The 27,031-nt window shown below is 42.1% G+C and overlaps 2 protein-coding genes across 2 annotated transcripts in view; one reads left to right on the top strand and one right to left on the bottom strand. All coding sequences in view use genetic code 11, as the record gives it.

Moving 5' to 3' along the window:
- Window positions 1-1,775: 1,775 nt before the first annotated feature.
- On the bottom strand, window positions 1,776-26,006 carry EGR_03978 (General transcription factor 3C polypeptide; the record flags this gene model as incomplete). The annotated part of the gene is made up of 31 exons (XM_024493227.1): window positions 1,776-2,011; window positions 2,270-2,363; window positions 2,807-3,026; window positions 4,538-4,836; window positions 7,245-7,307; window positions 7,585-7,799; window positions 7,869-8,195; window positions 8,275-8,344; window positions 8,954-9,215; window positions 9,619-9,668; window positions 9,769-9,918; window positions 10,555-10,766; window positions 12,159-12,315; window positions 14,126-14,257; window positions 15,652-15,759; window positions 15,840-15,916; window positions 16,261-16,296; window positions 16,385-16,768; window positions 17,371-18,037; window positions 19,700-20,118; window positions 20,717-20,795; window positions 20,870-20,995; window positions 21,079-21,294; window positions 22,778-23,022; window positions 24,136-24,188; window positions 24,269-24,458; window positions 24,530-24,983; window positions 25,264-25,384; window positions 25,422-25,544; window positions 25,577-25,713; window positions 25,749-26,006. 31 exons carry the CDS (start codon window positions 26,004-26,006, stop codon window positions 1,776-1,778), a joined length of 6,180 nt encoding a protein of 2,059 aa, XP_024352326.1.
- A 324-nt stretch (window positions 26,007-26,330) lies between these two features.
- Window positions 26,331-27,031, top strand: part of EGR_03977 (Nuclear transcription factor Y subunit beta) — a gene marked incomplete at both ends in the record, with an annotated part of 2,962 nt that continues 2,261 nt past the window's right edge. Inside the window, 2 exons of the mRNA XM_024493226.1 lie at window positions 26,331-26,342; window positions 26,811-26,884. Coding sequence (XP_024352325.1) covers window positions 26,331-26,342; window positions 26,811-26,884 — 86 coding nt within the window. The remainder of the gene's footprint in view (window positions 26,343-26,810; window positions 26,885-27,031) is intronic.

Here is a 27,031-nt window from a genome sequence, read left to right as displayed (position 1 = left end):
GGAACAATTATTCAGACTAAGCATTTGAAATTCTCAGTAACGTAACCACTGTAAGCCAACATTTTGTGCAGACATCTCTGGTGGCTTTTTACTACCCCTTAAGGAACCAAATTTATTTTAAAATTCACTTTATAGTTGGTAGCGATTATTTGGGTTCGTAATGAAGACTTAATCGACAACGCACTTACATCACATGGGTTGAACACTTTTCGGTGTCCTACCTCAATAAAACGAAAGCGAAAAATCACATATTTCTTCAATAATTACTACTCCTCTTTACCCCAAAGTAAATGCTATTTAGGATGATTATATATATTGTGAAGAAAAAGGCTTAGCAAACCAAAATGAGACACTAAAGCTCCTTCTTTTTATATTTACAGCTCGGAGTCTCTGTTGAAGTCGAAGGAAGTCATACTACTACGACGTGAAGAGCGAGAGGCTACAGGCTTGGCATGGAAGTCCAGTAGCGGAACCAAAAATGCTCGCGTAATCGAAGTGCCGAGTTAAACACAAAACCTTGGGGAAACAAGCGTAAAAATGTCATGTTTATGGCCGCATGGTTGTTAAAACGTTTTGATACAGACAAGTACCCAACAACACCGAGTACTTTTAACGGCTTCCATTAAACTGACCTTTTGATGACAACTGCCAAGTACGCATTGTTGCTTAAGTGCAAAATCAAGGCCGCATTCGTTTAATGCACTGGTTGATTCTGTATTGAATCACAGACCTACCTGCATTTGTTTATACATTCGAAAAGGTCCAGAGTGCTACGCGTCTGGCAAAAGCGACCATGAGAAATATCAATGAAAGAAGATCCCATCACAGTATGCAAGTAAATTCTAATCTTTTTTGTAAGGATTTGCTCTTCCCAAACTATCATCTGTTTTGAAATTAAATAACAGGATTGGACCCGACTGATTTGGCACCTCTCGAATTTCGGACAGGGATAAATTTCACCTTGTTTAAGCCGGGATAAAAAGGGCACTCTGAGTTACAAGGAATTTCTTGGCCGAGATTAAATATCTTTTGTGAGGTAATAGCATTGAAGCTCAGTTGCCAACCTCCCAGTGCATAAATTTCATTAAGCAACCTGCTGGACACAACAATTTGCAGAAGCCAGATCCCCAAGCTAAGGGATCAAACCGAATAAGTTCCCACAAATTTCCCACCACTTTTGGGGTTTCAAATCACCCAATGAATACCCTTTCACACTACTTGCGATGATCAGGTATGCTGGAGCTGTGGAACCACTTTAGCCTCATTCTGCCAAAAACAGCTGTCAAAACTGTGCTATTAGGTAGTCTTGAATGCTTAAATCTCCGGGATGATAAACAATTAAGGAACATTCCAAGCTGGCAGATTCACCGCATTCACGACATCAGGAGCAATGACTAAGTCCACTCTGGTAACAAAAATGGGCTGCAAACAGAGTGGCAGTGGAAAACACGCGCAATCGTCAGCGAGATGGACCGTTTAACCAGGGTGTTCTAAATTTATTGACAGATGTCCGATGCCCGTATGATTGAATATAGTTAAACAAAGAAAGGGACTGCACAATTAGACATCAGCGGTCATGTTTTTCGAGAGACCCTATTCCATTCAATTCAAAACCCAGACTGTGCACTTCTTCATCTACATTTATTTGCTGCCAAAAGTATAGTATAAACCAAATGCACTTAAGACAAAGGAAACTGCATATATAAAGCTATACAAGGACATTTGTAATTTACACTGGGGAAGATTAACATTACAGACAAACTGATTGAATAACTCTACGAAGTTAAATTAGTGGCAGGGCCAGAGTCCTGTGGCCGAAGGACGGTAGCATCGCGAGGAAGTCGACAGCGGGCGAATTGGACGTAAGGTGCGGCCGCAAGCTCCGCGGAGTCCGGTGTCGGCAGGCCGAAGAGTTCGGCAGCGCATGTAACGAGGGTGTTCATGCGTGAGACAAAGTGCGCCTCCAGAGCCACACTCAGCTCTGCTGAGGGGGCCAGCAGTAGATGATCACCTGCATGGAGCATAATAGCGTAAACGCACATTAACCTCCTTACATGTATCATCCAAGGCACGAATGCATACATCACCGTATAGTGATGAATGGTGTACTACTAAAAACACTTGTCAGCATCCCGGGCTACCCAAGAATGAGTTAATATTATCTTAGTAAAGACAAGACACTTTTATTGGCTAAGATAGTCACTACTAAGGTGCATAGCACTCAAGAAAGCAGTAATGAGGGATCTTGGGAAACTGGAAGAAGGCTCACCAAGGCATATCACAGGTTCTGGTTTCGAGAAGATGGTACACCTTTTGCTGTATACCACACGAGTGACCCGAATCACTTTGGTGTCGTGCAAGAGCTGTCAGAAAGAGAGACACGAGCAATATTGTCTCCGTAAAATAAATACTAATACAGTTAAATGACGTGATATTAAGCGCAAACTCCTTTTATATGGAAAAGTTGAAACACCTGCTTTAAATGGTTGTTTCATCCCTACCTCCAAAACACAGACACCAGTCATAGTGGGTTCTGCTGGACTAAAAACTATAATTCATGAATTAAATTAAACTAAGCCTTTTTTCAACGTACATCCCTCTCCTCATGCATCTCATATCACATGCAAATCCAATAATTAACAACGGAAATTAAATAAAGACTAGTGAGCATGTTAAATCTGTTTGATATTTCAGAAACAATCTTAACCTTCCTTCAGCCACCATCGATTCGAACACCTCTCGAGAAGATGGTGCAAAGGGAGTGTGGCAGGAGTGAATAAACTGGTGAATTTTTCGAGTTACTTACATGGCAAAGGAGTCGAAATGAGACTGGAGATAGGATGTGACGGTACTGAGTAGCAAGGACATCCATAGGGGCACCTGAGAACCGCGAGATCATGGAACAGATGGAGAGGAGGAGGTGGATGAAGAAGCACGGTTTTATGCTGCCGGATTCGCAGATCCATGGCTGGGGGATGAAGAAGTAATCCGTGCGCTCGGATGTAGTCTGGTCCAAAGGAGCTTTTCTAAAGGGGAGTTAACAGTTAAAGTTTAGTATCTCTAATCAATTCCTGTCGGTACTAATTTCCTATGCGCCTGCGTCGGTATTAGTGACTCGGGCACAATGAGATATACATGGGGATGCTAAAAGCGACCAAGGAACATGATGCACCAAGTGAGTTACGAAAGCGTCTCCACTGTCTGACTCATTGACCAATGCGACCTTTGGAAAAAATAATTTAATCCAAGGAAGCAGAATTTCAGCAGAATAATTATGGTGTTATGCGACTATTTATTCCTGACAAGTTGGGTGTCCCCTATAATTTAACGCTCGCAAAGTTGAACGGAGAACACCCTTTCGTTGACCGGAAAGTGTGAACAAAGCACAAATTCGTGCCCTTCGGGATGTGCTCTAAGCGTTGAGTTGCCTAGGAGTGGATTTAAAAGGTTGAAAATAATTACACCAGCGTAGCAGCCACGACCACGGTTGCAAAGAAACGCCAGTTGAAGAGTGTGTAGGAAACTGGAACATGAGTGTTGAGTTACTTATTTTCTGTAAGAAAGCACTGCTACAACAAAACCACCCTTCTGAGTGAAAATGGGGATAGTTGATTAAACGAAGAAACTCCTTTTAATTAAATAGCCCCAGCAAATCATTTTCCAAAGCAAAACCAACTTTAATTTCAACGTGCACGGATGTAGAATGATAGCCTTCTTTAGTTACCAATCTTGCGGGAGAAGAGAGTACTAAAATGAAATTAGTTTTCTGAGGAAAACGATTGATTGATGCCAATCCAAAATAACTTACTTTTGACCAGCTTAGAAATCCCCACTAAATGGTCTTCAAAAGCGGAGAGATTCGAATTCAGCGCACAAGAAGGATTCACAAAATCGAAAGCAAGATTATCAAAGTGAATTACCAGGTATACTGATGAAACAAAACCATCCACTTGGAAGAAACCAGAAATGTAAGTACATCGGAACCAAAATTTGTTCAATTTGTTCAAAATCGAAGTAGGAAGAAGTGGTGCTACTCGTCAACAAGACTGCCGAAATTCCTGATGCTGTCGGCTGCAGACTACCAATCATAAGAACACAACAGACAAATACACTCAAAAGAACAATAGACTCGCGACATTGCCACAAGAAATCGCCATTCTGAGTGAACTTAAGGCACCATAGTAAACAGTCGAAAGTACAAAATTAAGAAGATGAATGATTCGCAAAAGGCAGGAAGAAGGAAAGGTTCCCACCCAGCCATAAAATCGTCAAACTCCAATTATGGATCGCACAGGATTACAAATTATATAGAAAAGCAAAAAAAGACAATTCAATGTAACAGTAGGCACCTGGGAGGTACCAGTTCAGCAAAGCGAAGTCCGAGGAAGTACCAGTGCATGAGATAATGGAATTGCGTGGGATCAGAAAATCTGAAGCTGTGAAAAACTACCCATCTGAATTGATCCAGCACATCAATAGCCAAATAAGAAATGCTAGCTAAGCGAAATCTATTTTGAATAAGTCAGTAGCTACTTACTCAGTAGCAGCGTCGGTGCAACTGTTGGAAATAATGGGCAACGGAGACTCCGACGACCGCTCAAGAGCCTCCAGAGAGACAGAATTGACAGCTAAGGTAAGGCGTCTCCGCCTCGGTCCCTCCTCTTCCCCTTTTGATGGTGTCATAATCTTTGAATCCGAACTGTTGCGATCTTGCTGCTGTTGCTGTTGGTTACAACTTTGCTGGTGGTGACTCTTGGGGTCCTTCACGTGCACCAACCAGAGACGCAAATGAGCCCAGTGGACGTAGCGCGGCTCCGCCAGACCCAGCATGAATATCTGATGATAGAACCAAACTGTTAGCTTCCTTTTAGCACAACTGATTCCACAACAGACTCATACAAGGATTTCAATAAGTCAAAACAGTCTCACCATGAAAAAGAAACGTAAACCGCATGAGTTCATCAATGAAATTGAAAATGGGGATTAAAGTGGAGATGAAAGACGATGTAACCTAATCACCATATCCTCAAACATGAGCAAAATAGAGTAGAAGAGTTGATGTAGACTACCAAATCACCATACGTAAAAACGAAACGAGCGGTCTTTAGCTGGAAAGTTCTCTTCACCTGCTGCAGCATTAGTTTGAATTTATGCAAAAAATTGCAAAAAAACGGCCTCTTAGATGATAACTTAGGTTGAAAAATTTAGTAAAACTGTTTAGCTACACACTTTCCCCTCATTAAATGCATTTTTTTCGATTTGAGGCATGAATTAATCTACCCATGCCACAACCATCGTGGGCACATTTCGTCGGATTGCTTCCCCCCACGCATCCAGTAAAGACCGCTTTCGCGATAACTTGGAAACACTTTAACCAGTGATTGTGAATAAGACGAAGAAGAGAGAAGTTTACGACCGTTAGGGTCACTTTTAAAAGCGACAATATCAACAAGTTACGGGCATAAAAAGAGTGAGTGAATGAAATAAGGCGTCATTATAGTAACAACTGCAGCAAAAGAACGTGACTGAATCATCCTTGGGTAAAAGTAGAGCGATGAGTGAGTAGCAAGATGCAAGGTGAGCAACAAGTCTCGTGTGATTTTCGGCACATATCACTGCAATCACTTGCTGTAGCCTGCAAGCACTTGCAAAAAGAAGGCAATTGTTTGCGCGCATGCATCATAAAGCATCATGACAGGCGTCAGCTTATTGATACATTAGGTCGCACTCTGTTCACTACCATTTCCTACTTGCTTGAAATCATTGTATCATGAAGCATAGGTTAAACCTAGAGGGTGTGATTTCAGTCCGTCTACAGCCCGGCTTTAACTCAAATTTGGCAACGATTATTGTCTATCCAGCTGAAGATGCAACATGCAGTAGCAGAAAGAACCACCGAGAAATCGCTTAAACATCTGGATCCTGATGATGAGTCACTTGAAGGTAATTTCTTTGCGTCAAGGAAGATCCTTTTTTATGACAATGAAGAACCGCTCATCATGATTGCTTAAAACAATTTGAGATTAAGGTAAGAAGAGCAAATCACAGTGGTGCTTAAAGTGGGTGATGAAACAGGCTGAATCTAAATCAAACACGAGGCAAACCCTTGACGGAGGCTAAGTAGGAGTCCCACATGCCACACTAATAGACAATAGTAGGCTTCAAAGACTATTAACCAATTCTTCACTTCCTTTACGTGCAGTACCAAACTGTGCAATGCATGTAGGGTGTTTGTTGAATGGGCACCTGATTGACTTGTTGTGGGAAACAGGTTTTTTTTTCTTCCAACGATCGTTAAGCAGGAAGGCAGGCCAGTGATTATCCCCTGACGAGGTATACGCAACTTCTGTTCCAAATGACTACACTTGCTTAGTGTGTGTGGTCAAGTGCAGACGGAATTCTTCACTTCCTGAAGACCCAACAACGATTGCAATATAACTCAAAGGTGTGCAAGAAAGCCCTCCTCTCCAGGGACAGTCAGGAATGGTAAATCAGTGAAAAGAATACCCCATTCTTAGTCTCCCCTCAAAACTTGCTCATGAAGAGACTTGATCTCTAGCTAAAATGAGAGGGAGATGCTGCCTTGCCTCATCTCTCGCATTCTCTTGGTGGCATTTTCCTAATTGCTTACCGCCTTATCCAGGCGGTGGTCAATCGTATGATTACGTGGAAAATAGAATAGACATTGTAAAAATAGAGAACAGAAACTTAAGTGGTCATACTCTTTGTTTGTGATCCGTTGTTAAAGAATTACAAATGGGTCATATTACGAAATCAACCTGATTAACACGATAATTGTGAAGAAAGTAAGGTATTTGAATAGACGGCTACCTCATTTGGGTAGATTACACTTCAAATGCACGTTTATATAGCCGAGATGAAATGCATCAGTTATGCAGTCCAGGCAACAGGACTTGGAATTGAATCAAGAAAAGTGAGATACACCCTCCACTTTACATAGAGCGAACCAAAGCAAATTGCTATTAAGCTTAACTCAGTAAAAGTAAGTTTGAAATTAACTTTCACAAGAACAAGGAAATCTAATGCTAAATTCAAATATAGATTGATTTATGAGGAACTAAGTAATCCAAGCAACCAACTGAACAACGGGGAGATCTCACCTCCGCATGAGCTTGATATGACAAAAAACTGCGATTTCTCACGAACAAACCACAAAAATTGGTGTAATGCAAGAATGATTTTAAACTAAATGATGTACGTGCAAACAAAGGGAGTAAAATTACCTTCTGCTCATCCATAAGTCGGTGCAAAACATGACTCGTCGCCTTAGAGTCCGAGAATCTATCCTAAAATCACAAAAAAAAACTATTTGAGAAACTCCTCGTTGGCCTATTCATAAAAAAACTTTTAGAATCAAACCTTCCCGTTTTGCCGTAGAATACATCTCTACAAATTACACTTGAAACAAGAAGGTTTAACGTGTCTAATTGCTGATGATAAGAATTGTATCGAAATCAAGGCAAAGGGTATTTGATAGAATATCATAATTTCATTTCAATGGATTTTAGAACATAGTGGATATGATCTCTAATTTTCGTTCAGCAAACGAAATTTTTGATGTACCTGCATTTGATCAAATGTTCTGCCAAGATCCCCCGCGACAAAGATGAATTCCAGCACCCGACTAGACCTATCATCAGCGGTGGCAGGAGCATTATCAGTAGATTTGGAGGTAAATGATTCACTAGTTATCTTCCTTGCGGAGGCCGCATCCCAGTTTAACGGTGCTGTAAACTTCGCCAGAGCACGACGACATATCTTCTTGTGTTCTGGCTCCCCTGTCAAAGCGAAAAAATATATGGTTTAACCAATTGATGGAAACGAAAGGGAAGACGTAGGTAACATACCATCAACCACAGTGATATGAGTCTGTGTGGACGGCGCCACTGCTTCGACTGATCCCCCGTTGAGCGAAAGACGAATATCGATGCGTGGAGTCTTACCCTTTACCGTCCGTTCACCCACCCCACCAACACCCTCCAGAAGGATATCCATCAGGGAATCGGTGATGGTTGATGCGGCATTGGAGCCATCCACACCCTCTAGTAGAGCCACTGTCATGCCGATATGCGTCGATTCGCCAAAGTGCGGTGGAGTGCCCTTGCGCACCAGCTTGGGAGCAAGGGACTTGCGCTCCTCTTCGCTGCCACTTTGTAAGTGCCTTTTGCGATCCTCTGAAATAACAGAAATAAAACACGGTTGTTTATAGTTTATAAGTAAGCGTTTTGTACAGTGAACGGAAAGTGAACTTACCAAGTGACATGCAGGGCTTCCGCAGAATGCTGATGCAGCTCATATCGAATCTCACTCGCAGCTTAACTTGCTGCAATGAAAAAAGCAGTCATTTGAGTTTCCAGCTAAAGAATTTAATGTCTTTAGTAAGGACAAAAAACAGTGCTCAACTGAAGGCAAAGCTGATCATTAACAGTGGGATGTTCCGCATGGTTAGGTGATATTCGAAAAATGGTTAAACTATGGGGCGATTTCTACACGAAACGGTTTGTAGCAATAACGAACCTTAGAATTGTGCAAATTTCATAGGAATACACAAAGATTATAGCAATTGCCGGACCGCTAAGTGGAAAAAGTTAAATTTCAAGATGCAAGTTTTGCCTCGTTTTTTTAACAGCTTTCCTAAAACTGTGGATAAGTACATCGAAAATATGCGCGGTGCAGAAAGATACAAGCAGGAAGTCTTGAATAACGGAAGAGGGACTACTACACAAAGAAGAGCACATCGATGCAAAAATTGACAAAATTTTACAAAGCTCCAGCTCTCCAGGCTTCTTCGCTAAGAGCCGGCAAATACAAACCAGTATGGAGTAAAATTTAGTGAATCTATTTTCTATACTGCACAGTTATCCATGGTGTTCGATTAATTTTCGGACTATTCATTTTAAATTAGATGACCATGCTACCCTGACCAACTTACTGATTTGCTGTAGAGCAGTTCAACAAAAGTTGCCACTAGTCCACCCGATGTGGGTTCCGAGAATTCGTGTTTCGCCACCAGCCATTCACTCAGTAGTGGTTGCTGCGGCGATGATGGTGGCGCTTCCAACTGCTTCACCTTCTGACGTCGCTGACGCCCGCGAAGACGCCTCGCCGCCTCAGAGAACTGCTTGTACAACTTCCACGCCTCCATGAAGAAGCGAATGTAGATAAACATCTGTACATTACACCAAGAAGAGAGCCTAGAGAAGGCAAAAAAGGAAAGATTACTTGGATTTTGGGTAGACAAACTCAATTAACTCCGTTGGCTAATTCCTGGTTGCAATTGTGCATCTGTTGAATTTCCGTTCTAAGTGCGTTTTGCGGTTCGGTTGGTCTTTAATTCAATACTAGATCGCTAAGCGTAAAATATGAGGTGTTTCCGGGTATGGAATTTGCAAACCAATATTATGACCAATGTTTTGAGCAATTTTGATGGGAATGCCGACCGAGAACCACAAAATATTTGATTGATGGCCCGCAATGAGTAGGCATGGACCAATAGCACAAAAACCCGCAAGTGAAAAATAATATGAGATCCGATATATTAGTAAAATATATTCTCTAGAATGGGCGAGGAGTAGAAACTGCTTCATAAATACTCACCGCAAAGTGGTCTTGACACGAAACTGGCCAGCGATGTTGAGATCGCAGTCCTGAAGAGCACAAAAAAACGTCAGTCAATTAGAAAGTCCTACATACTAACTATACAGCAGTAGAGTGACCATTTGAAAGCATTTTTCATGTTATACTAACTTCAGAGCTCTTGTGCTTGCGGAGCGAATCGGTGGAGGCAAGGCACTTCACCGCCCCGCTCATCTGCTCGTAGGGATACTGTTTGAGGATGCGGTTGAAGAGCACCGAGTCATGAGGCCGTTGCGCTTCGGGTCGGAAGCGGATGGAGCCCTGATGAGAAGGGAGAAAGATAATCGACCTTCAACTGGACTAACGGTTATTTGAGCTGATTTATAGATAGCTGTTGCTGAAAAGAAGTGTTGTGTATGCTCAAAATCAGAAAGGCTGCTTATTTATCCCATAACCAATTCCCACTTTTCTTTTACACCAAAAGTTGAATACACTGTCTCTGGAGAGGAAGCCTTTCTTGCACACTTTTGAGTTGTATCGCAATCGTTATTCGGTCTTCAGGTGAAGAATTCCGTTTACACTTGAATTGGCGTGTACCATGGAAGTATGGATAGTGTAGAGATAACAAAACGATGTGCCGCCTTGTTTAACACACTTTGAAATACAAAAGCGCAAAAGCTATTTCTACCAAAACGTGAATCAGGTGCCCAGTCAGCAAACCGTTAAAAATGCCCAGTGCACTTTTACAGTGTAGGAAAGAAATCAGAAAGAAATCAACACCCTTTGGAGCATACGAATGAGAGTCATATTCTTAGCTTTCACAATGACCTTCCAAATGGATGGAGGAAAATTTTGAGCGTCTTTACCACGCCAATTACTTATTACTTTACCAATAATTAGAGAAATGAATAAACAAACTACTTAACGATAATAAAGATGTGATATGAGGCAACTCACAAGAAAAAGGTTTCTCAAAGTCTCCACCACAATGGCAGGTCTGCTTTGCCCAATATCTGGGAGACCTTGATCGTTGTGTATAGAGGCAAGAAGAATAAAGTCATAGCGAGCGCGAAGAGCCTCCCGCGGATGCAGAAGCAACTTGCGGACAGAGGAGAGACGCAGGGATGTTCGTGCTTCCGCGTCCTCGCTTTCAGCTACTCCCGCTGTCGCTATGATAGAGAAAAAGATAATAGAGCGAAATGGCTGACAAAGGTTGCTGACCATGATTTCAAGTCGAAACTACACGAGCATAGCCAAGATTTTTTAACTTAGTGAAAAATGAACTTGGCTAGTAAAACACTAGGTTCTGTCTTCTAAACTAAGGCATCGATGACACCCACGTTTTGGCTCCAGCTTTCAGGCTTATCTCAAAGAGAAGGGAGAGTATCAGATTCATTTGAGACAAACCCGTGATGCTTTCATTGGTGCTAATGGTCCTGACCTCGAATAAAATGGCAAGGTGGTAGGATTTAATTGAATTGAATTAGAAATGCGGAATCGCAGGTCAGAAAAAGGTTTACATAAACCTGAATATTTCCACGTGCATTGGAAGAGGATCAGCCAATCTGAAAACGGTGTGCCGACATTATTTGAACAAATCATTTATGTATTCGTCACAAAAAGAACCAATTGTTGAGAGAGACGGATTTCATTCGACTGTTTTTGATATTTTGAGAATAGCTGCATTCTTATAGCACAAACCTTTTTCGGCTCATCCACAACTAACCAATTCAGTAGTTTTCAACGGCAAGGAATCGTATTAGATTGGACTTATCTCCAAGACACAAACTCATAATACCTTCATCGTCAATGCTGTTCCTTAGCTCTCATAGAGGGTCAAGAAGTGAAACATCCAGCTAAACCAAAAATGAAGGTTTCCAAACAGGAAAAAGACTCTCACACACACAAACACGTATTAAGGGAATAGAAAAAAGGCTAATACTGCAAATCTACGACAGGAGAATTACTAGTAAGAACCAATTAAAGGTGGCAAGCTAACCTGAATTGAACAAATCACGTGATTTGGCTGTAAGGCGAGCAAAATGAAGTAATCAGTAAAAAAGACACTGTATCAACGTTCCCATCCGCCCATGTAACAGAGATTTATGGCGAACAATCATTCCATTTTGGAATGGTGAAGCTCCAGCCTTCCAGCATAAGGCACCAACAATACATCTGATGGTTTTACGTATTCAATCCAACTCCATTGGGCAAATAGGAACTCCCTCCCTTATACACTCACTCACTCCGTTAGCTATGAAGTTGAAATTTTGTCCGTTGTGACTCCCGATGTCACAATCAGATGATTTTTTTCTGCTGAACAAACACAAACGTACAAAGTAGAAGCAGACCTTTACAACTTTTTCGTATCATTTTGAAAAGGTATCGAAACCCTAAATCATGATATACATTAGTTTTCTATTGGTTTAAATCTAACCGCACTCTATTAGGATGACATTGGCAAAAGATTCCGGCGCTATAAGCTAAAAAAGGCAGAGGTAGACGGATATTCCCTAAAGTTAAAAGATGAAGGAAGAATATTCGCTCTTCAACCAACTTACGTATCACAAGAGATTTGTTGACAACGTGAGCACATCGGTTGCATAGGTCGGGAACAAAATTCCTTATAATGAGACGCACTAGATCCTTGAACAACTGATGCGCTTGCCTTGCATCACGGTTGTAGAGGTGTATCCAAGCCGTCTTTCCGATGTTGTACTGAACACAATACAAAAGCAAATAAGAGCAAGAAAAAGTTGGCGAGAAAGAACAGTTGGGACCAAACTACCATAATCATTTCTAATAGTACTACGAAATCACGCAACATAAACAGACACATCACCTTGCCTTCTGTCAGCATGTCGATTACACTGCGCCACTGTAGGAGAAATAGTAAATTGTAGATGCGGCTTTGAAGCAGATAAGTAGTATAAGCATAGTTAGAGTTCGTCAGCTTTTCTATGGTGGTAAACTGACCCGCAAAAGAAGTAACAAAAAATCCAGTAAAAGGCAATCTTAAAACACGTCTCAAAGATTGGGACAATGTTTGACTTAATGGCGCATTTAAATAATAATTCTACCCTCCTGTAATTTTACCCCCACGATATTGGCGAAAGGCTTTGGGTAAGTTGCACTTACGCTAGTAATCTCCCATACCTTCCAAATACTTGTAGTAAAACTGCCTCTAAATTCGTGTGCCTCATAGAGGCCTCCAGAAGCTACTTGAACATTACATTAGTAGCGGCGTTTACAGGCGAATTCCAAAAATGATTTCGATTAAATGTGATGAAGAAGAATCCAAGCATGAGAGCGATTAAATGGTGTCAAATAAACACAAGAATAGTGGTAATCAAACTATCACAACCATGACTCCTGCTGTTAATACGGAATCGCACTTGACACAGACGCACCCATCTCTTGGAGCAATCGCCAAGCCTACTGTCATTGTAGGGGAAAAATAAACGTGTATGTGACATTGCAAGGGAAACGGGTGGGACAAATTTATTCGAAGAAAACTTATTTCGTTGCTTATTATAAACTCACATTAGGTAAGTGTATTTGTGGCAGAGCGACATCTATTTTATCTGCATACAGGAATCTATGCCCATGCCTTTTCAAATTGTTGACAAAATCACTTTTACAGTGGTAAGTTATGCCACATCTTCAGGTATAGGAGCACAGGAGTAAAGCATTCATCAAAGGTGACTGAATCGGTGGAGCCGAACAACAGAAAGAAAAAAAAACGAAATCACGTTTACTCTAGAAAAAATATTAAATAAGTGAGTTCCATTTAATGGCCGATAATGAAGGGCAGAATTTGTACGTACTGAGTGGGCCCGTAGAACTGCAGTCAGTATTTTATGGAATTATTGAACCATTAGCGCCTTTCAAAGATAAGATACATCCCAATAATGCAAGAAACTGAGAATCGCTTACAAGTAGGGGGCTAAGCACCGTCGATTTGGCGCCTTATACTCTTTGAAAGGTAGGGACGAAGGTAAAACCGCTCCATAAAGTTAGCTAAATGGACACGCACTAACCGTAGCAGGTCGCCCAACACAGAGGATTCACGAAAATCTATAACGTACGCCACCATATCCGGTTCTCGTCTTGGTGGAAAATCAAGGAAAGGAACTTGCGGGTGGTTTCAGTATAATCGACTACTCGACTATGACTGAACCGGAAGAGTGACCACTAACAGCGGTCAAGGCGACAGCCAAAAGAATGAAGAGTAAACAAGGTAACCGTACGATACCTCTTAAAAAAACATTGGACTATGTGGACTTTTATGGTCTCACGCGATCCGGAAACTGAGCTAGTGGCATAGAGTTCTGCTAATAACCTCCCAGTCCTTCTGTGGATTCATTGTAAATCTACCCCATAAGGCCTCTTTGAAGCGGCACGACACTACAGAACCACGATTTTGATTACTGCTATCAAGACTGCATATTGTATTGAAAGAACACAATCTTCCGTTGGAATACACAGTATGACGGAGGGAAGGGAAGAGGGGTGGAGATAAACCCACCTTGGTCAGAAGTTCAGGATCACTGGAGACTTTGGTGAGCAGAATGTCTGTCCGCGTGCGCTCATCGTTGCGCAGCATAAGGAGGAATTTTAGGCGCCGAGCGCATGCCAAGCTCGTCTTATCGTGGCTCTCCTGTAGAGAATAAAAAGGGGAAATGAAGAGGGTGATGTAGCAGCAATATGGAGGCTTTGTAGAATATTCTTCAGCCTATCTGTGCTGATCACATACTGTAACACCATATCGCGGAGTGATCGTATGTTAACGAACCGACTGAAAGCAACCAAAAATTCGCTATGATTGCTAGCAAAAAAACACGAGGTCCTAATGTACCTCTAACCAAGAGCACGGGTTGGAAAAAAAGCTCGTAAGTTGATTTCGAAGCGCGATAGTGACTAAGTCCACCACCTCGGAAATGCTTAGAGGAAGGGAAACTAATGAACAATCCCACGATTTGCAGGATTTTTTGTTTACGATACTTATTTAGCACGAGAAAAGTCAATAGATCCTGCAATCGTGGAAAGTAGACCAGGTAAAAGCTTCAAATGAAGAAAGCAGTAAATTGATAGAAGCATTCATAGAGTAATACTATTCATTCGTGTAGGGAGATAACGCAACAGAAGCATTATGGAAACAAGGCACGTTTCCACGATGCTTGACAGCCAGTCTTGCAATATAAGTATACAACGACACATGACCCAATTTCAATTAACCAACCAGGTATTATGCAACTTCTTAAGACTGAGGTGCTTATATTCTAAGCAATTAAGTGGAGGCTTCAAATCTTTGCATATCCAGGAAACTAATCCATTAGCATACGAGTTACAAAATCAGGTGTCAGCAATCTAACATAGCTATAATTATGGTTCTTCTAAAAGACCTTGAATATACTTATAAATAATGCAATATGATCATGTATGTGACAGGTTAAGTTAAAAACCGATTTTGGCTTGGAATATAGGCCAATTTTACCTCATAATAATGCCTAGAAGGCAATGGGAATAGCAAATCATAGTTGTTTAGTAAGTTAACATATTGTCGTCGCTGGATTTCATGGGCAAACATATTGGAAAGGGGTTTAGCATGAAAGGGACCAACTGTTAAGGGAACCAGGTGTAAACAACTACCATCTGCGACCTATTTCAGACACATGAAGTGGTAGAAACTGGCTGAAAATGGTAGGAAAGTGTTGGAGAAAATATTAATTGGGGATTCTTGATAGTTTGCAGCTATCAAAAATAAACCACATTGGTTATCCCATTGACTTTAGCTTTTAAAGTAAACAATATAATGTGACAATCTAGCCTCAATTAGTCCACAAGGAAAGAAATTACTCTTAATGGCATATAAATAGTTGAATTTCAAGAAAATGAACTGCACCTTCATATCATCCCACTAAACAGTACATTGGATACAAACTACACCTACGCAAATTCAAAAATTAATGAACGGAGAAGTACAAACATTGGAAGAAATAGGTAAAATTCTTCATTTGGGTAGCATCTGGGGGACTTGATATTTCAACTCACCAGAGGGAAGTATTCGTGGAGAATGTCGCGAACAATGACGTAGGGAATACAGACATACTCCCTTGTGTGACCAACCAAAAAGAGTGACGCCACACGACAAGTGAGCAGCTAAAGAGGAAAGACAAGAGATCGTTCTCACAAAAGTGTAGAAAAAATGGAGACGGAAATTCAAGAATTGAAGGAATTACCACTTGATCCTCCAGTTTATTCCAACTTGCACGCTTAGCATGCAGACTGTTTCGTATCTCTACGTCTCGCTCATCCACTAAAATGAAAGCAGGGAAGAAGCATGTTATGCTGAAACATAACGCAACTCAGTAGGAAGGAAATTAACAAATGATCTCCATCTGTGGGAAAAAAATTCAACACAAAATTTTTAAGAAATACCAATGAGAAGATGATAGCATTCCGATTAGGAGGATAAGTCACGGTTTAAAATACAATATCATTAAAATTATTTAAGATCGGAGCAGCCGTGGGTCTAATAACGATTCAAGAACTTCGACATAGTTCGACAGGTGAAGGTGAATCCCTTTAAAAATCGCAAAAAATTTGCAAGCCCCATTAAGAGCACATCCATAATCTTAAAGCCAAATCGCTCAGACTCACGCGCTCGCTTGTCGCTCGAGATTATACGTCGACTGACTAAACAAAAGAGGCAAGACAAAAAGTAAAGACAGAGATTAAAAATCATGCCCCATTGTCAAAAACCATCTTAACCTGGGACACCTACAAGCACTACGATGGATGTGTGGTATGGTGGTTTTCTTCTGCAAACGTCGTTTCCTCGACCGAGTGATCGGCTGGAGTTCCTCAAAAGGCGAACTCTGCAAATTGTCCTCGAAGGAGGAGGAAGAGGAGGTAGATGATCTGGATGTAGCACTGTGATCAGAAGAGGAAGTGGCCGAAGGGGAGGAAGACTTGGAGGTGCTTCGAGTCACTCGACGTCGTTTCCTGTGCCGACGACGTGGTGCCTTCCCGTGGTGTCGATCCTTCGAGCCGGGGCCCGGCCTACTACCCGTCTGGTCGATGTGGAAGGGGAATCGACGCGCGCGTGTGGAGAAGAGCCAGGCCGGCAATAGAGGCGGTGGCTGGAGCTCTATTACTGGCTTTACATCTGTGGGGAAGAGAAATGAACCGCGATATTACTACAGAGTATGAAAATCACAATCTACCGCAGACGTCCGAGTTACTTCTGATGTCGTCATGAGGCACTTGAGCCTTAGGCATGGGGGAATCGTAGCACAAGCGGTCTGGACAGAGTTCTCTAGTCGGTGAAGTCGAAAAAAATGGGAGAGGTAACTTGAGATGAGGATAATAGGCAATGATGACCCGTAAGTAATTCCAGTATCAGCGGATACACAGGCGCCCAAATTATGCACAAATGAGCAGCAGGATTGGAATAAATTTACTATTTTGACAAATGAAAACCGTTCCAAGTAAATAGCACATACGCGCGTACTATAGACGAGGCATGTGGGCAAATCGCCCCTCCACCTCTTTCATTGTTGAATGACTAGAGGAGGGATAATGTCAAGCCTGTGTATTTTGAAAGTAGTTTCAAAAATCGCAATTGAGAGTACGCATAAACTAACACAGCATCACCCAAATTACCAACGTCAGCAAATTATATGACTGCTTTCATCACTATTATTAAAATTCTATGTTCAACTCCTCACAAAAATGAACTCCGTTTTAGAAGGTATCTACCGCACTCACCGAAAAACATTTGCACCGTCCAGGGCCAAAAAGCTCCATCCCCCACGGTCCGTATCCCCGGCTCAAACGCCCCCAAAATGGCCTTCAACTCAGGACCTCGCATCACTGGTTGCAACTGGAGGTTGGGTGAGGGATATTGGGGTGTGTACTGGGTGCACTGACCTTGATCCGTCGTTCCATAGCCTATCTCTTCAAAAGGAGCCTTGAAGAGGTACAGCGAGGCGTGAAGGCCACCCACTCCACGGAGGATAAACTGCGTTGGCTTCGATTCGTCCATGTCGACGGCACGGAGAACCGCGGTGACGGCAGAGGAGTTCGTCACCATCGCTGGCATTTTGAGAGTGGTGGGGATGAGAGTGGGCAAGCTGGGTGGTTCGGTGGTGTTCTCGTCGGTGGGCAGGACATCACGCAAACGAGAGACGGAGAGTATGGGAGCTCTGGTGTCCATGAACTGGGTGATGCTGGGGTCGGCAAAGCGAGTGAAGCCGTAGGGAGTGAAGAGGAGGATGGCCCGGAGATTCAACCAGTAGCCGTCCACATCAGCCATTGTCCGAAACTCGTAGGTGAGGGGAGGTGGACAAGCCGAGATATCGGAGAGGATATGATGTGCAGGAGAGGCGAAACGGGTGTCCAGGAGGGCCGCTCGGTGATGTAGGTAAATATTAGCCTGGAAGAGCCATATGCCACCTTAGTTGGAGATCGGAACTCGCTCCAAAGATACATGGTTTGATCCACAACTATCGTTATTCAAATTGTTCCCTTTTGAAGCAGTTTTTGTCCAACCGTAAAAAATAAAAACTGGATGAGATGCCAGTAAAGCGTCTGAGTGACTAGCAAATGCATTTTACACTGGTGAGACGGAATTGAAAATTGCACTATGGTAGATGATTTCGCTACTAAAAATGGACCAGTCGCAGAGGGGAACCAATCACCACGGCTCAGATGCTTTATTGTTCTAATACGCGACCAAGTAACATTAATTTCCCTGGCCGATTTAAGGGCAGCTCAAAACTAACAGAAAGTGCAATTATTGTCAGATTAAGGAAATCCTGTACCTATTTTACTGATGCAGAATAAACCAACGGGTTCCAGTGTGATTTGATGCGATCCGTTACCATAGCCTGGAAAAAAGCACTTTACACTATGCTGTTTAACTCAGACAATGACTTCAGAGGGCCACTGAGGTATTCAGTATAATTAACAGATAAGTTCATCTCAAATCTCACGTGAAATAGTCATTCCAACGCTAGTAGACTGATTTTCACAAGTCGGTAAAACAAAAAGATTAAGAGAATATTTTACCAGTTCATTTAGGTAAACTCGACCTTGCAGCACGAGTGATTACACACCATATAGCTAATTCCATTGAAATAGTTCCTTTTCCAAAGCTTAACAGCACTGGGTAAGTGCAGTGAAAGTTTGAAATCGACGTTACTACAATTCGAAAAAGTGGAACATGAGACTGCTAAGGTTATATCTGCTTTAAGTATGGTACTGGCCCTTCTTCCCGTCTTTAAAGAATTCACTTCCAGTCTGTTTGGTCATAGGTTCTACTTGTGACAGCAATGTCAAAATTCTATTAAGCAATTAATCACATTAAATGCTTCAGAAGAAAATAACTACTATAGGTTGCCTGAAAGCAAGTTAACTTTTAGCAACTACTCCAAAGTCCACATGCAAATGGACTGAGGTAAGGTGAGAATAAACAGCTAGACAGCACCAAAATAGCAAAATGGTGGGAAAAAGGAATGGAAATAAGACAATATGTTTAGCCACACATTTTATTAGACTGATTCTCTTTGGGCCAACGTTCCTACGAGGAGCGATTACCACACAGAATTCGATCATCGTGGAGCAACACCAGCTTCCGGTAATACCTCTCAAACCATTCCCGCCTCAACGCAGTTTGACCGATAGAAGAAGTCTATTTAAATTCTCAAATACAGTTGTCAATTTTAAAATAATAAGCCCTCTAAATGTAATGCAAATAAAGCACATTTTTCCTGTCTCAGTTCATTACAGTTCCCAGAGCCACTCGTAAAGGACAAGACAGGAGGAAGACAACGAGGAGCACCGAGGCTAACGCTCAAAAGAAAGGGAAAATTACGTATTGGAGCGACAACTTCAATTGCACATTCGACTGTATGGTCCATCTTAGCCCTTTGGAAATCGGTCCCAGCTAAACCGTTTTAAAACTGCTAAATACACAAAATAATGCCACATTCAGGCTAATAACCTAATAACGTCTTCAGGGGTAACTCGGGCGATAAGGCATCAATTCTTAATCAAAAATTGGTCCTAGTATCGATAAGATGCACCGAAGTCTCACCATAGGCAAGTGGCCCTGTGTAGACTGTCCATTGAGAGTGACTAGCCCGTGTCCAGAAAGCTGTTCCACCACTGCATATATTCTCGTTACGTTGTAGCGGCTCATGAGCCAGGTATAAAGACCCCCACTGTATCCCCCAGGCACTGGACAAGTCCTCATGGGCGTACGCAGCAGCTCAAATCGTCGTAAAGCATCCGGTGTAACGGAAGCCTTCCCCCGGTAAGGCGAGAATCCTTCAGCTTGTTCAACCTGCCGACTGATCAGTCTCTTGATCACAGCTCGCAGATTAGATTCCCCATCCTTCAAGACGGAGAGCCATTGGAGAAGGAGACGGGGTGCGGTGATAGGTGCTGCTAGAGCCAGAAAGAGGCCTAGTGGCATGGCTTGAATCACGTCGTGGAAAGTTATCCAACCCGGCACTGGGAAGAGGTAGAACAAAAGAACTTCAACAGCAGATAGGATTAAGAGTCACCTTCAAATCTCATCGGTTGGCTGGACCATGAAACGCCCATGATAATGTTTAGTTGATGCTAAATCAAGGTCAATCATTATCAATCTATTATCCATCTAGAGGGGAAATCATTAACAAAATAACCACTGTTATGGCAAGACCGCAAATTATCAGCCCTGAGTGGGGGGTTAGCAAGGCGAGTAATGAAAAATGAGAAAGCATTATTTTGTAAGATTTAGATTAGCAAAACAAAAAGGCAACAAAAGACGCAGTGTGCAGCAATGAACCACGAAAGTGCGGTCCTATCTCCTACTGATTTTGAATGCTGCCAGCAAAGTGAGCAGAACAAGGAGGAACCAAAGGGGAACCGTATCACTGAATTTAGCATTTCGATAATTTGTAAAAAAAACATGCATCCAAGTCCTCTGTAGATTAAAGCGACTTTGAGGATGCAAAAAGTGACTGTTGTCTTTATGTTTTTAAATAAAATTGACCAATCAGACACAGGAAAAGCACGGAACGTGCTAACACAACTATTCATCCGTTCGAGAAAAAGAAGTTATTACCGGCGGTATTTCGAGGAACAGGTGGCACATAGCGATACATGACAGATTCCACACTGTAAACTCGAGCCCAAGGTTCAGGCTAGATAAAAGGAATACAATTACAATTCTACAGAAAAAAAGGTATAGTTGTTAAAAGTAAGAAATCGAACTGACCGAAGTGGGAATCGCCTGTGCGTTAGCCGGCAGATCGTTAAGGAGGTAAAAAATAAACCTGTGTAAAAGGCATCGTCTCCGCAGTTTTGAGACGTTTCGGTCTGGTAGGCGGATGAGCTCCAGATCCTGGAGGACCCAAATGGAAGAAATACGGTCACCACCATCCCCATTATCAAGTGCAAATAAAAAGGGGGCCAAGGGGAACAAACCCTTTTGGTGAGTGCCAGATCGAGAGAGATGTTGGCGGTGGTGGCAACGGAGGGGGTTTCCTGATTTTCATCGTCGTCGACAGTGGCAAGGGCCTCCTCAGGTCGAAGAGCACCGTAGGAGCGCGGCGCCAGCATGTAGCGCTTCTTCTCCGCCATCAAGCAATCTATCAATTCGGGCGAGTCGGTCTCGACGCTTGGGTGGCAAACAAGTTTGAGCTACACCAGGAAAGAGCACTAGTAGTTGTTTAAACCAGTGACAGTAGCCTTATACAGACATTGGTTAAGATCAGTATTAGGAATTAAATTAAATTCCTAGGCTTCGAACACCAAAAATAACGTAAATAACATCGAAGGATTAGAAAAAAGTCACAGTAAAATAATAGTAGATTGAAGGAGATAGTAAGCTAGAGGCTGTCAGGTCGAGTAGTAGTAACTGCTTCACACTAGACACTGTTATTGAGTCGATCCAAAGAACTTGTGTTATTCTTTCTAGCAGCTTGATGAAACGGATTCGATTCTGTTTTTCGTAATTCATCTTAACGCAGCATTGCTTTTACCAACTGGACCAAGAAGGATCAAGGTGATTCATGAAGAACAAGGCGTCCGACTTGGTTTATCTGCTCCTGCTTCGCTCTTCAACAAAGAAATGCGCTTGCTGCCGAGCTCATACGTAAGAAATTTATAGCAATGACATTGGAAAAAAGGGAAAAACGATAAGAAATTACTGGGAGTGACGCAGGAAAACCCGAATTTTGATTTGATTCCCTAAATGGCCAACTTTCCACCACTATTTAGATGCAACCCATGTCGATGGCACTATCAGAATGGGTCGAAAGTAACAAGTCAATCTGATAGATAGATATAGTGGAACGAAATAGGTGCAATTGAGAGAGCAGAAAACGGTGGTAGTGTGTGCATGGAACAGCGTGTGGTGATGAGGTTTCTCGTCAGGGAAGATATGAACTAACCCGCAGATACTGGTATCCACAGAACACTCCAAGCACAGTACTGTGATGGAATGTCCGGGTGCAGCTAAACTTTAATGTAAACATTACAGAGGTTACTCTATGTCTGCCAGCGAAATTGCCGACAATGGTGGTTGTCAACCCCATCATTGAGGGTTATTCAAAGTTGTAAACATTCAGCGTCCGGAATGCCTGATAGATATACAGGGGATTAATCTCTCTGTAAGAGCGATGTCCACAACACAGCCATTCACGGACGTTTGTAATTTTGAAGTCGTCGCGTATTGGATATAAGGACAGGCAAGCGAACTGTACAAAGCAGGTTCGGCAATATTCCAAATACTAATTAAAGGCTTGGATAAGTCCATAAATTTAACAAGGAGCTGCGTCAAAAATCCACATTGGACTTCCCTCATGAACACTAAATTATATGAACAGCATTTAAAACGCTACTGCACCCTCATTTTTTCGTATGAAAATGTGTCTGAGCATATAACACGCCTGCGTACACTGCATAAGCTCTTGTTGCACTTGGAAATTAACATGTTGCCAATATAAGGTGACGATGGTCATGACGGGAAACAGCTTTCAGTCAGGCATCAAGAAGTGTGGGGAGAACAAAAATAAACCAATTGAGGGGAGGTCATCAAAACAGGGGTGTAAAAGAGCTAATAAACTCAAGCTCCTCTTTTTCCCGTAGCTAAGAAAAAAGAGGAGAAAAAGAGGTGACGCACATCAACCTTTCGCGGTGCTCCATCGTGGCGTCGGCCGATAATTTCCATATCAATGAACTTGATCCTCCTTTCCTGCACCAAATCGTCGATGATGCGACCGAGGGACTTACGATCCATCCGGCCCTTGAGGCCCTTCGCTTCCTCGTGCGCCCAGATGCGTGCGCGCAGGTCGAGGAGGGAGGGAAAGACCTTGCGAGCCTCCAGGCTTTCCAAAATGAAGAGCTTCCGTTGCTGACGTTGGTTGTCTATACGAGAGTTTGAGGTGAACAGGTGATAGATTCATAAAAAAACAGTACAAAAAAGGTTATAAGGCAGGAATTTTTTGGAATGGTTTTCGGAGTTCATTAGCTGGAAGGGCATGTAAGTCTACCCTCCATTTATTTTAACCTTAGACATCAAGCCTTACCTACGCGAGTATGTGAATGATCAGAACTCGTTAGTACTTCAAAAAAAGGCCTCAGCCAAATTGAACAGTTGATGGCCAAGTGAAAGAGAAAAAAACTTCGAAGGTTTACGTAATAGTTCATGGTTAATGCAAAGTACATATTAGTCTACACCGCAATTAATAATGAAATGAGGTATTGGTCAAGCGACGAATAGCCCTAATTCAGTCAAAATAGCGATGAGCAGAAAACCAGTGACCGACTTTATCCACATAAAGTAAGAAATTAAGCAAAGTAAATGTGCGTGTGAAAAAGTAAACAGGAAGAGAATAAAAACGTCCAAGACCATCTCAGCGTAGGCAGAAAATGTTTCCTTGAAGGCACACCTCACTGGGAAAAACAGTTAAAACAAAGCCACAAAAACAAAAGGAAACTAATCAAATTATGTTTTTAAACGGTCGTTTTGATGCAGACAAAGCACTTTTAATACAATAGGAGGAATGGATTTACCAGTAGGTGCAATGTGATTACAGTACTGCCGATTTCAATGAATAGGGATAGGCACGTTCGATACTACGGACGAAATGTTTTAATAGAGTGGGAAGAAAAGAGAGTGCCACACAAAATTACTTAAAAGTGTAGCAAAAACTGCTTTGTAAAGTATTAACCAAGTAATTGCACTAGGAAGATGCTTAAACAATGATAAATAATAGCGGCATAAAATGCACCAATATTGGTTTCTATGATTACACGAGCATTTGATACCTAGTGTACAAATCTGATAGTGCGTTAAATGAGGCAAAAGAAAACTCAATGAGCAAAAGTAGCGGGCCACTTTACAAGGACATCAGGGGGAAATGCACAGACAACTCACGAACTGAGACTAGACTGGTGACTTTTGATTCTAAAAAGCAGGGCAAACATTATAAGTTGAGGTTGGATAAAACCTTGAACTGATGGTAAAAAATATTCAACCTCTCTGTGCCTGCAGTAATTCCATTGACTCCTTTTCGGTTATGTATCGGCGACTGAAACGGGTCAAACATGGACGTTAAAACAAGAAATGCATCAGAATTCGTCTAAAAAGGCAACTTGCACTAGAGAAAACGTGGTCCCTATTGAAACCTTAGAGGTGACCAGTTTTCCAATGCCAGCAAGAGCATCCGCATATCTGGAGACGAGTTTATGCGAGGTATTGAAGTGCACAGCCAGTTGGGAGTTAGACTTCTCCTCCGATTCGCACAAAAATCGACAAATCTGCACACAAAATGACTCCTCACCATTAATCCGAGGCGCATCTGAAGTGAAAAATAAATTATAAAGCTAACAATGAGTGAGTAGCGACCACAGAACCAGGAGAGAGACGTACAATAGGGGGCACAGTCAAATACGTCGCTTTCCTCTCCCGTAACTAATCCCCCCTCATCTCCAAAAAGGGGTTCATCCAGCACAAGAGTGTTGTCGGTTTGGGTTTCCTCGGGTAAAGGTGCGACAGAATCCGGCCGACTGCCTCGATTAACATGAGCCTCAATCATATACTTTTCAATGTCAAATGGATGCTGCAGGTATATGACCGCCGCTTCTCGCACATAGCGTCGGCCAGTGGGTTCAGGCAGGGATGAGGGTGAGTGAGAGGAGTCAAGGATGCTCAGCTCAGCAGCCTCTTTTCGAAGCATTTCCGCACACACCTCCCCGGAGTCACCATCGGAACTGTTGATTAGAGCACATGCGGTCCCAAAGGGCACATGAATGACCTTGAGACAGCCCTGTTGCACACCGAACTTGACGATTCGCATAAAAGAGCGTCGCCCCATGGAAAATCTCTGGCGAAAATATAGAGTAAGGCCTGCAGTATGTTTTGAAGCGGAGGAAGTATTTTTGAGGTGGGAGAAGTACCTGGCGGATCGTGTAAGGAAGCATCATTTTAGCAGGGGTTTCTGAGAGTAGTTTGGATATTTTCTCCATGACTGTTGCAAGAGGGTAAGTCAATGGTCGAAAGAAACGAAAACTATGCAGCAGAGTGGTTCGTCGCATACTTTTTCGTAAGGAATCATGTGTAATGAAGGGCTAAAGAGGAAGGTGTGAAATGCATTACCAGCATACTTGAGACTTGATTAGGCCATCAGCACTAAATAGCTTGCGAATATAAAAGACGGTCGAGGAGGATTCACCGTAGGACAGTATACCGTCATGTCCGGAAATGGGAATGCCGTTGTATCTTGATCTGGAAAGCAGCACATAAGCGGTTGGATAGGGCATACTTTGCAACTAGCTCCAAAATTCGATACAGTTTTGCGTTAATGGAAGAGTGCAGAGTCTCGGATCCAGTGAGAAACAGGGTGCGAAGTGACTGTGAGGCAACAACCACTAGCCGATCGCCCCATCTGGAAAACAATCAGACGAGAAAAAGTCCTACCGCTTAAGAGCCATATCATACGTAATATCCTCCGTTAAAAGCTCAGAATTGACACACTGACGTGTTTTATAATCCGCACATGAACCATACACGTCCCCCCCATCCACGGGATACAGCTTTTTCTCAATTGTAGGAGGCTAAACTGAAACTATCCGAGTCAAAGTTAAATTACAGAATCATCACATAAGTTCTCTCCAAGACTTTCAAATCTGTCAAAGAATATGTAGGGAGGAGGTTCCTTGGTCCGAACGTAAAAGTCGAAGTTCTTAAAGCGTCTGATTTTGTCCCATAAAAATTCCTTAGTATCAGCGTCAATTCTCAAGGGAAAGTGAACTAAAGGCTCTTCCAAAACTTTCCACAAGTGGGTTATTGGAATTCCATCTAGACCGGCTGCACATATTTCATCGCTGACAATGTTTAAGAAATGCATCTCTCGTAGAAAAAAACACCGCCTTAAATTGCGCTGTTAGTGGGGGAAAAAGTAAAAGTAATCTCGAGGTAATCTTCTATAAAATTCAGGTTAAAAATCAGCATATTTATTTGGATTATAGCAAACGTAGTGAGTAGACTTGTCCTGTCTTGACCCTAAATGACCTGTATTTTTTGTTTTTAGAACGGGAATGAAGAACATTTTAGAGCCAAAGGGTTTGTGCACTTACATCCTAACTTTATTACACCGTACATATTTTTAGATGAGATGTACGACGAAATCACCTGAAAAGTCTGCAGATATTTCCCCCAACCATATTTGCGAATGAAACAACCGGTAACAAGGATCATTCTGTTACAATTAATGGGTGGATTTTATCCTAATTTTCGCGTGCATTGTAGACTTTGAATGAACTATATTTGCCTTTAAGCTCAGACGTGGCACCTAATTATTTTTAACGGTGGCTGTTTTTGGTTTTGAGAAGCTATACATGCAATAACGCATTTTGATATCAATTTTTTCTTCTGACTGAATCATTCGCTTGTACTGCGTGGGTCTGATATCTTTCTCTGCTCCACGAAATTGAAAACCATTGATCAATTGGGTGCGATACATTCTTAAGATTTTTGCAATAGGCTTTTTGTTAAATACATTAGGTAACAGTAATTTAATCCTTATTATTAGTAACTTGCTTCACCCATTATGTACCGAGTGCTTCTGCTGCTCTACTGACATTGGAGCCCATTTTTATTGGTTGTTTAAATTAGTCCAATCAATTTTTCAGTCGCCTCAGTGTATTGGTAGTCGGAAAAATTGAAGTCCCTATTGGAAGATAGTAGAGAACCGCGAGTTTCGTCCTGTTATCCGGATCTTTTGATGTAAGTAGGATAGATGGCTGTAATCACAACCATTACCCGCAAGAATCCTTCTTAGTGTCCTTAGTTTGTATACGACTTACGACTTCCTCGTTCAGGTTTTCGTTTGCTCGTTGTAGTGACGTGGACCGACTTCCTTCAATTTTACCG

The sequence above is a fragment of the Echinococcus granulosus genome (genome assembly GCF_000524195.1).
Source record: "Echinococcus granulosus chromosome Unknown EG_S00023, whole genome shotgun sequence".
NCBI lineage: Eukaryota > Metazoa > Platyhelminthes > Cestoda > Cyclophyllidea > Taeniidae > Echinococcus > Echinococcus granulosus.
The sequence above is the reverse complement of the archived record's forward strand: the minus strand, read 5'-3'. Positions and strand labels throughout refer to the sequence as shown.